Source organism: Oncorhynchus masou, chromosome 3 (assembly GCF_036934945.1).
Source record: "Oncorhynchus masou masou isolate Uvic2021 chromosome 3, UVic_Omas_1.1, whole genome shotgun sequence".
NCBI lineage: Eukaryota > Metazoa > Chordata > Actinopteri > Salmoniformes > Salmonidae > Oncorhynchus > Oncorhynchus masou.
The window spans coordinates 21,967,437-21,978,026 of NC_088214.1; the positions used below are offsets into that span (position 1 = coordinate 21,967,437).

At 46.2% G+C, this 10,590-nt stretch overlaps 1 protein-coding gene across 1 annotated transcript in view; it reads right to left on the reverse strand.

Annotated features, from left to right (window-relative positions):
• dhx30 (DEAH (Asp-Glu-Ala-His) box helicase 30) overlaps positions 1 to 10,590 on the reverse strand; it is a 13,327-nt gene extending 2,737 nt beyond the window's left edge. The window contains exons 1-18 of the mRNA XM_064935328.1: positions 10,417 to 10,590; positions 10,039 to 10,166; positions 9,411 to 9,521; positions 9,120 to 9,289; positions 8,871 to 8,988; positions 8,575 to 8,724; positions 8,187 to 8,339; positions 7,604 to 8,074; positions 6,776 to 7,159; positions 5,184 to 5,259; positions 4,961 to 5,065; positions 4,093 to 4,268; positions 3,637 to 3,843; positions 3,443 to 3,524; positions 3,095 to 3,288; positions 2,712 to 2,871; positions 2,350 to 2,507; positions 2,146 to 2,246 (exon numbers count right to left, since the gene is read on the reverse strand). Of these exons, the coding sequence (XP_064791400.1) occupies positions 2,146 to 2,246; positions 2,350 to 2,507; positions 2,712 to 2,871; positions 3,095 to 3,288; positions 3,443 to 3,524; positions 3,637 to 3,843; positions 4,093 to 4,268; positions 4,961 to 5,065; positions 5,184 to 5,259; positions 6,776 to 7,159; positions 7,604 to 8,074; positions 8,187 to 8,339; positions 8,575 to 8,724; positions 8,871 to 8,988; positions 9,120 to 9,289; positions 9,411 to 9,521; positions 10,039 to 10,166; positions 10,417 to 10,585 (3,113 nt within the window). The 5' untranslated portion in view covers positions 10,586 to 10,590. The remainder of the gene's footprint in view (positions 1 to 2,145; positions 2,247 to 2,349; positions 2,508 to 2,711; positions 2,872 to 3,094; positions 3,289 to 3,442; positions 3,525 to 3,636; positions 3,844 to 4,092; positions 4,269 to 4,960; positions 5,066 to 5,183; positions 5,260 to 6,775; positions 7,160 to 7,603; positions 8,075 to 8,186; positions 8,340 to 8,574; positions 8,725 to 8,870; positions 8,989 to 9,119; positions 9,290 to 9,410; positions 9,522 to 10,038; positions 10,167 to 10,416) is intronic.

A 10,590-nucleotide genomic window follows, 5' to 3' on the forward strand; every position in this document is an offset into this window, starting at 1 on the left:
CTTATTTTAATATAATACATCAATAAAATCAATGTAGCCTCAAGTAAATAGTGAAACATGTTCATCGCTGAAACATCTTCAACACCTGCATTGCTTGCTGTTTGGGTTTTTAGGCTTGGATTTCTGTACAGCACTTTGAGATACCAGCTGATGTACGAAGGGCTATATAAATACATTTGATTTGAATTTGGTTTAAATAATGCAAAAACAAAGTATTGGAGAAGAAAGTAAAAGTGCAATATGTGCTATGTAAAAAAGCTAACGTTTCAGTTCCTTGCTCAGAACATGAGAACATATGAAAACTGGTGGTTCCTTTTAACATGAGTCTTCAATATTCCCAGGTAAGAAGTTTTAGGTTGTATTTATTAATAGGAATTATAGGACTATTTCTCTCTATACCATTTGTATTTCATTAACCTTTGACTATTAGATGTTCTTATAGGCACTTTAGTATTGCCAGTGCAACAGTATAGCTTCTGTCCCTCTCCTCGCTCCTACCTGGGCTCGAACCAGCAACACAACGACAACAGCCACCATCGAAGCAGCGTTACCCATGCAGAGCAAGGGGAACAACTACTAGAAGGCTCAGAGCACGCGCTAACTTGCTAGCCATTTCACTTCGGTTACACCAGCCTCATCTCGGGAGTTGATAGGCTTGAAGTCATAAACAGCGCAATGCTTGACGCACAACGAAGAGCTGCAGGCAAAACGCACTAAAGCGCTGTTTGTATGAATGTTTATGTGTCTGCCTCTGCCTACCACCGCTCAGTCAGATACTTAGATACTTGTATGCTCAGTCAGATTATATGCAACACAGGACACACTAGATAATATCTAGTAATATCATCAACCATGTGTAGTTAACTAGTGATTATGATTGATTGTTTTTTATAAGATAAATTTAATGCAAGCTAGCAACTTACCATGGCTTACTGCATTCGCGTCTCCTTGTGGAGTGCAACGAGAGAGAGGTAGGTCGTTATTGCGTTGGACTAGTTAACTGTAAGGTTGCAAGATTGGATCCCCCGAGCTGACAAGGTGAAAATCTGTCGTTCTGCCCCTGAACGAGGCAGTTAACCCACCGTTCCTAGACCATCATTGAAAATAAGAATGTGTTCTTAACTGACTTGCCTAGTTAAAAAGGTATAAATAAAATGTAAAAAATAAAATAAAATAAAGAAAAATCAGCAAATTGGCGCCCAAAAATACAGATTTCTGATTTTCAAGTTTTCACTTAGAGCCAATTTATGCTTGATGCGAAAATGTGGTAGGAGACTCCATATGGAGGGTGTGATGCAATTGCGGAGGCTCCGGAGGCATGCAGAGGTCAAAATGAGCTCCGTACTGCATCGCCGAGTGCCACTCAAATGTTATAACAATGCAGAGGGCTCCGTAACTACCTGCCCTCCAGAACACCTACACCACCCGATGTCACAGGAAGGCCAAAAAGATCATCAAGGACAACAACCACCCGAGCCACTGCCTGTTCACCCCGCTATCATCCAGAAGGCGAGGTCAGTACAGGTGCATCAAAGCTGGGACCGAGAGACTGAAAAACAGCTTCTATCTTAAGGCCATCAGACTGTTAAACAGCCACCACTAACATTGAGTGGCTGCTGCCATACATGGAAAAAAATGTATAACTAGTCACTTTAAACAATGCCACTTAATATCATGTTTACATACCCTACATTACTCATCTCATATGTATAATGTACTCGATACCATCTACTGCATCTTGCCGATGCCGTTCTGTACCATCACTCATTCATATATCTTTATCCCTTTACACTTGTGTGTATAAGGTAGCTGTTGTGAAATTGTTAGGTTAGATTACTCGTTAGTTATTACTGCAGTCGGAACTAGAAGCACAAGCATTTCGCTACACTTGCATTAACATCTGCTAACCATGTGAATGTGACCAATAAAACTTGATTTGATATAGCTCCGCATTAACATGTTTGGTTGACGGTAGGTGGGGGCGGGAGGTCCTGTATAAACACAAACTCACTTCCCTCACAACAGCTCTGGTCCACAAAGCTCAAGAAGTATGAACGCCCTGACTTCTGCAGAGGCCGTAACACCGTAAACGTTGCACGGCCAATGCAGACGTCAGATTGACCATGCAGCGCTTAACACACATACCTGTTGACGGAGGAGCGGTGTATGAGCACTGGGCCACTCTGCGTACGGAAGGACAGGCTGTTAGGGCGGAAGCGACCTTTGATCACTGCTCCCCTTTTCACCTGAGGCACAGAAACATAACAAGTGAGTCAGGATGCTGAGTGCATAGTTTAAGCTATAGGAACCCGCAGACAGTCATTCATCTGTTTGAGTTTAGATGTGTACCTGTATGAGGTTGGGGTAGAGTCCGGCCAGCAGCACAGCCTTGACCAGCTCGTCCTGGTGGCTGTGTTGGTTGTAGAGGGAGGAGGATCTCTGGCAGTCAGCTGAACGCTCCACCAGCCCAGCCTCAAGGAGGTTCTCACTGAACTGGGAAGTCAGACCTGGAACACACAAGACATCAATGATTAATAAAAACGTATGAAAATATATGGAATATGAATATCTATGGGAGACACTCAACAACCTGGGTCAGCCGGAGAACTGACTGAACCAATGACGAGGGCACGGAGTTTTACCTGGTCAGTTCACAAGGTAAGGAAAAACCCGACAGCCAGGAGTTTACCCAATGTCTCGGTCTCTCTCACCATTGATGAAGCGCAGGCCGGCTCCAGACAGTGTGTATCTGTTCAAGTAGTCCTGTCTGGTCTCTCTGTCCCTCTCTTGCTGAACACTCCTCCAGCCCAACACGGCTCGACTGAACACCAGGTAATCACTGCAGCTTGAACCTCCCAGGTCTTCCTTAGCCTGGAGGGAAGGAAGTAGAAAGAGAGATGGAGGGGAAGAAAATATTGATAAAATGTGACAGAAAATCAACTAGTGTAATTCAAAATAAAAGACTTAGATCATAAATAACAGGTAAATGCTGAAATGACCAGCAGACAGTTACACTGCAATAGAAATGTGCACTTTGCAGGTTGTTATGGATCTATAATTAAAACTGCCCAAGTGGACTGAGTCAGTGTCTGACCTTAGAGACCAGGGCTCTGTTCTGCATGCTGTTGTGGAAAGGGTCTCTGGTGAGACAGGCTGTGACTGACAGCAGGGGCAGGACACAGCGGAACAGAGCAGCAAGCACCAGCACCTTCCCCAGGCGCGGGTCACAGGACAGACAGGCTACTCTCTCCCCCAGGGGAGTCAGGGCCTCTGTCTTGTCCAGAACACCTAGGGAGAGGGAGGGGAGAGGAGTACTAAGAACAAAACACCAGTAACACACACACTTATACTTGGCCTTTTGAATGATTTGTAAATCCCAACTGAAACAATTTGGATGAAAATGTTTTTCATCATGTGAAGACAGATCATTAGAGAGTCTCACCAATCTCTTGCAGGTTGCGAACAGCATCGGTCACAGCCTCTCGCTCTGGGTTGTCCAACACCTGCGATAAGAAATCCACTGCCTGGAGAGACCCACCAAGGGAACATCAATGTGTGACTACATGCAGAGACCTCACAATTACATTGACTGGCTCTTACACACCCCTACATCATTCCTCTGTCAAATCCCTTCACCTTGCAGTGGGGGCTGTGGATCTTGGCCTGTACCACCAGGCTCTCCAGAGGGGTGCGTAGGATCTCAGGCACAGGGAAGGTCGTCATTGATTCCAGGCGTTGCCGTGGGAACAGGTGGTAGGCATGTCCGGGCTGGCATCGCCCCGCCCTCCCTCTACGCTGAGTGACGTTGGAGCGCGAGATCCAGACTGTGTCTAGACATGACACCTGGGGACCAGCAAGACAGAGGTTTGCAACACCACACTAGTATATTATAGTCAATCACCAGTTGGATTTGCGAACCCCAGCTTGGCGGCTCCTGTAAGTACGAGGAATGTTTTCCATACACAATCTTAAATTGGGAACAGGGATTTTTTAGGAGAGCACTATTGTCCTCTATTGAGGTGCTTTAAGATACAGTTTCTGCAATAATGGATATATATGATATTGACTGTGACAGAAGTGACCGTCACCTACCTTGGTCCGTGTGTCGTAGTTCTGCTCCTTCTGAGATCCCGCGTTTACTACGTGAACAATGTCGTCGATGGTGATAGAGGTCTCAGCGATGTTGGTGGCCAGGACGATCTTCCTCCGGCCCTCAGGAGGGCGCTGGAACACGGTCTGCTGGTCACCCACCGACATACTTGAGTGTACTGGACAGAGAGAACATGGGGTCACTAATATAAGAATATTTTGAAGATAAATAAACAGAGTTTGAGAGAATGCGAGGACGAGAGTACCAAACTAAATATAGTACTAATGGTTAATAGGGAATTGTAAATAGGAGTTGGGTCCCAGTTCAACAGCGGTTTAGAATCTCTGGAATGTCACTCCTGAACTCAGAGCTGCGTGTACTATGTCCTCTACATTGAGTCGGGGGCAGGATACTTGTTACTTGGCCAAGTTGTACTGCAAGGACCTCTGATTGATCAACCCCAGGCTAGGGTGTTTTTTTTATTTAAATGGCATCATGTTCCTTCGTTCAGTGGGGAAAAGCTGAGAACAGGGAGACTGAACATCTACCTCCCAGCATTACATCTTGATTTATCCTCTCTAAATAAACCTATTTTTCTCCCCCTGATTTGCTTTGCAGTTTGTTTATTGAAGAATAACAAATTGCTAACACTGACATACTTGAGTGTACTGGACAGACAGAGGAGGAGCAGAGACATTACTTTATTATAATCCAGTCTTAAGACCGTTCCTTGTGCACCTCATTTTAATTAGGTTCAGAATTCTTTCCTTACTACGTCACATTGTGATCTGACCAGGAATAATACAGGTAGCATGTTGTGAATGGGCAGCAGGACAGAAACCAAAGACAGACCCCTTATCCAGTCCTTACATGGTAGGATCATTTGAGAGCCAGACTGGAAGGTTGGCTTCTCCTCTAGTCTCTTCTGGACAGCCTTAATGTCCTGCCAACCTGGTAGGAAACACAGCACTGCACCTGTAAGAGAAATCAATGAATTAATCAACCATCAGTTGGATCAGACCTTAGCTTAACAGACATAGATAGACAAGGGGAACAAAGAGTAAAACTAGTGGAGTGTTGAGCTGTTGGTTACCTGGCTCTCCCTGTCTGTGGATGTGCTCTATCACATTAGCTACTAAGTCCAGGTCTGGCGTGGCATCATCCTTCTCCTAAAAAACATAGAAACACAGTCAATTTATGGACAAACATATACACTACCGTTCAAAAGTTTGGGGTCACTTAGAAATGTCCTCGTTTTTGAAAGGAAACGCCAGATTTTTTATGGAATATCTACATAGGTGTACAGATGCCCATTATCAGCAACCATCACTCCTGTGTTCCAATGGCACGTTGTGTTAGCTAATCCAAGTTTATCATTTTAAAAGGCTAATTGATCATTTGAAAACCTTTTTGCAATTATGTTAACACAGCTGACAACTGTTGTTCTGATTTAACGAAGCAATAAAACTAGCCTCCTTCAGACTAGTTGAGTATCTGGAGCGTCAGCATTTGTGGGTTCGATTACAGGCTCAAAACGGCCAGAAACAAAGAACTTTCTTCTGAAACTCGTCAATCTATTCCATGCGAGAAATTGCAAAGAAACTGAAGATCTCGTACAACGCTGTGTATTACTCCCCTCAAAGAACAGAGCAAACTGGCTCTAACCAGAATAGAAAGAGGAGTGGGAGGCCCCGGGGTACAACTGAGTAAGAGGACAAGTATATTAGTGTCTAATATATTGACACCTCAAGTCCTCAGCTGGCAGCTTAATTAAATAGTACCCGCAAAACACCAGTCTCAAAGTCAACAGTGAAAAGGTGACTCCGGGATGCTGGCCTTCTAGACAGAGTTGCAAAGAAAAAGCCATATCTCAGACTGGCCAATAAAAATAAAAGATTGAGATAGGCAAAAGAACAGACACTGGACAGAGGAACTCTGCCTAGAAGGCCAGCATCCCAGAATCGCCTCTTCATTTTGAGACTGGTGTTTTGTGGGTACTATTTGTTGAGGACTTGAGGACTTGTGTCCTCTTAATCAGTTGTGCACCGGGGACTCCCATTTTCTATTCTGGTTAGAGCCAGCTTGTGCTGTTCTGTGAAGGGAGTAGTACACGGCGTTGTATGAGATCTTCAGTTTCTTGGCAATTTCTCGCATGGAATAGATTGACGAGTTTCAGAAGGAAGTTCTTTGTTTCTGGCCATTTTTAGCCTGTAATAGAAACCACATGTGATGCTCCAGATACTCAACTACTCTAAAGGAGGCCAGTTTTATTGTGTCTTTAAAATCAGGACAACAGTTTTCAGCTGTGCTAACATAATTGCAAAAGGGTTTTCTAATGATCAATTAGCCTTTTAAAATAATAAACTTGGATTAGCTAACACAACGTGCCATTGGAACACAGGAGTGATGGTTGCTGATAATGGGCATCTGCACGCCTATGTAGATATCCCATTAAAAATCAGCCATTTCCAGCTACAATAGTCATTTACAAAATTAACAATGTCTACACTGTATTTATGATCAATTTGATGTTATTTCAATGGACAAAAAAATGAAATTTCTAAGTGACCCCAAATTTTGGAACAGTAGTGTACATATGAAAGAAAACAGGCAGGTATGTACAAGCGCCGTCAATTATCGAAAAACTACTAACGTCCACCCCTCAGCAGTTATCACCTTACTCACCCGTCCTTGCAGGTCTGTCCTTGCCGGGGGTAGCGGTGGTCTCCCCATCTCCCTAAGGACCTCCTCCAGGTACCGATCCCTGACAGGGTGCATGAACCCGGGAACACTGACCACGGGGCAGCCCCCGAAGTACTGGGCCAGCCTCTGGTTATCCCCTGTGGCGCTCATCAGCACGACACGGAGGTTGGGGTTGTCCCTTAGGGCGGGTCGCAGCAGGGCCAGCAGCAGGTCCGTATTGACGTCCCTCTCGTGGACCTCATCCACCACCACATGGCTAACCCCCCTCAGGGAGGCGTTACCCTGCAGCTTCCTCAGTAACACCCCCACCGTCAGGAAGAGAAGGGCCCCACCGCTGTGCTCCGGGGGACGGCTCTCCAGACGCACCTAGAGGGTGGGGGGGTCATGGGAGAGTGAGTGAGCGCGAATGTCCAATGAATGAGAGAAGCTGACCAACAGTAGAGGGAGTGACAGCTCAAATGTTAGTAGGGCGGGACGATACCAGTAACGCAAAAAAAATGTTGATGACAAAAACGTAAACACGAAGCAGACCGAACGCGTCGGTCTTTTAAAATCTTGCTGTCTGTAAAATATTGTGTGCTACAGATTGGTAAATAAATACATGTGACTGAATGACAGCATAATGTTGTGTTTCCAACACCAGGGCCATTTTCCTAGAGGTTAAATCCAATTCATGTTTTGTTTCCTTGCCAGGATACTAACGAGTATTGCAATAATGGTATTGTACCGACCCTAATGGTTAGTTAGTGAGTGATTCTGGTGACAACAACCTTTGATCTAATTATAAACACCATGCTCCCTGTAACTCACCTGATACCCTACAGAGCGTTTGAGGGCGGGGCCCATCTCGTGGGCAACACGGTGAGCCACTGACACAGCGCTAATCCTCCGAGGTTGGGTGACCAAGATGTTACACTCAGCTCCCTCCCCGCCCCGCACACGCCCCTCCAGAAGGAAGCGCGGGATACGCGTTGTCTTGCCACATCCCGTCTCCCCAGCAACCACGATGACCCTGGAGGACTCCACCGCTGACACAACGCGTTCCCGGTGGGCGTCGACCGGGAGCTCCACCCCCAGGCCAGGCCCTGCCCTCTCCCACTCCTCCTGTAGGTCGGAGCTCAGCTGCTCGGCCTCCTGGGTAGAGAGGGGCCGGTATGACCTGCCTGTGATGGCGTCTGTGACAAGGTCCTCTTCCTCCTCTTCGTCCTGCTGGTTCAACCTTTGCTGGCTTCTCTCCTCCTCCTCCTCCCACAGCTTCTGCATCTCTGTCGCCACTGGATACTGGACAATTCAAGACATGAGCACAAACACAGAGGCAATGAAGTAAATTCCTGGCCAATGTCGTTAGCTGCACAGCCTGATTTTCCAGTGTTGATGATGCAGGATAACCAACCTGTGTGAGGTATTCTCTGGTGCTATGCTCCAAGTACTCGGGTATCTCCAGATGGCAGGGCTGTCTGTCTCTCTGCCCCGCCTCACGCATCTCCTCCTTGTGGTACTTAGCATGGGTCAGAGGTTGGTTGTTTTCATCTAGCAGCTCCATTTCCTGGAGAGAGTATAGACAAAATTGAGCATTGAGCACCAAACGGAACAAAATGGATGCAATAAGACACCTATAGTTGTGTTCCTTTGCAAAATATGTTTTAACATAAATGTTCCCTTCCATGCCTTAATGAACACAACCCTGGTATGGGAATGCATGTGTGAAAACAGAATCTAACAGACATATTATAAACAAATGCATGATTCATTCTCTGTGCTCTTTCATCTGTGGTCCTCACCTTCAGTTTGAGACAGGCCAGTGCAGCAGCTCTCCTCTCTGCCTCAACTCTGCGAAGAGCCGAGGCCACAAACGTAATCTCCTCTGGCCATCGCATGGTCAGCTCACATCTCTTCATCTTACCGCCCACCGTCTTGTACTGTACCAGCTCCTGTAGAGGAGAACGGGAGAGTGAGTGACAGTTCAGAGATGAGTGACTTAGCTTTAGACAGGTTGTATGATACCTTATAACAAGTGTTATGACAGGCTGCATTATGGCACATGTTGAACCTATAGGAGACAGAGACAGTTACTGACCCTGAATCTGTTGGAGGACGTGGCCACCTGGATGACCCTGGTCAGCAGAGCTTTAGGATTTACGAACATGGAAAGAGCCTGGGAGAGCTCAGAATTCTCCTCAGGTGCCCTGTATACACTGACATGTGCAGCACAATAAACCAAACCATCAACTAAAAAGTGAATCGGGTCCCCTGCAAAATCAGCAAAGTATAAGCCATAATACATTGGTAATGAGTAGGATCCATAGTAACAGGAGGATTGTAATACCTTGATTGTATGTGAGGTTCCAAGGATCCATTCTGGAGGTCTCTTCTAGGCACACGGACATCTGTCCACCGACACTCCTCCAGGTCCTGTAAGGCTGACAGCGGTGGTCCTCGCCCTCGTCCCACACTCCTCCTGGCCACCTGATTGTCTGGACCCAGCACACCCATCTCCTGCAGAGATGAGAGGGAAAGAAAGAAGTGAGAGACACTGACGAAAGCAATGCACAATACTCCTGGTACAAAGTGAGACAGGTCCTGCTGTAATTATTTAAGGGCAGGGCTTTTCTCTTACCCTCAGCTTGTGACAGGCAGCAGCAGCAGCGTATCGTTCAGCATCAATCTTCTTGCGAGCAAAGCCCTCCACCTCCATCTTGCTGGGCCAGAGGAGTGTGACAGTGGCTCTCTGAAAACAGACACGTATAGCTAAAGTGAAACAATTCTTAGACAATGGACTTTGTTTGGGAAAAGGCATCATCTGTCAAACAAGATGTGTTGCAATCACAGGTGGCTGGTGGCACCTTAATTGCGGAGGACCCGCTCATGGTAACAGCTAGAACGGTATCAATCACATCAAACACTTAAAAATATATATATTTTTAAATGTAACCTTTATTTGACTGGGCAAGTCAGTTAAGAACAAATTCTTATTTAATTTGATGATGGCCTACACAGGCCAAACCCGGACAACACTGGGCCAATTGTGTGCCACCCTACGGGACTCCCAATCACAGCCGGTTGTGATACAGCCTGGATTCGAAACAGGATGTCTTTAGTGACGCCTTTAACATTGAGACGCAGTGCCTTAGACCGCTGTGGCACTCAGAATTTCCATGTTCCATTCCAGCCATTATTATGAGCCGTCCTCCTCTCACCAGCCTCCTGTGGTTGCAATAGTACACCTACTGCCTCGTCTCTCTGACCTTGAGACCCCCATCCTCTGTGCAATGGTACTGGATGTGTTGGGAGAGGTCAGACACCCCAAGCGACCGGGATATGGTGGTAAACAGCAGGCTCTTCGGTTCAGGGAACTCTTTCAGCAGCTCACTACCTGATATGAATGATGAAACACGGAGGTCAATTACTCAGCTAGCTATCTTGACAACTTAGCAAGATATCATTGTCATACAACTTGAAATAGAGACATGTAGATAACTTGCTAATGACAATGTAAGCAACTTTTCGGTCAGTAAGCTAGCTAGCTTTTAATGACGATTACTTCTGAACGTATGTCTCAAGGTGCTTTTCTCCGGCTTGGACCTAGCACCAGTCAACTCAATTCAACAGCATTTCTCACTCACCCCGTCTTGTCTGGCCCGCTGACGCTGCAGTGTCCTGATTGCTCTTGGCTTTTGTCTTGTACCACCGGACCCGATTGTAATTGTGTCCAATTGTGTTCCCTGTATCCAAAGATTTCCCAAGGTTACACAACGCTCTGAGTCGCACGAGTACTGTACCGGGCAGCGCCATGTTTG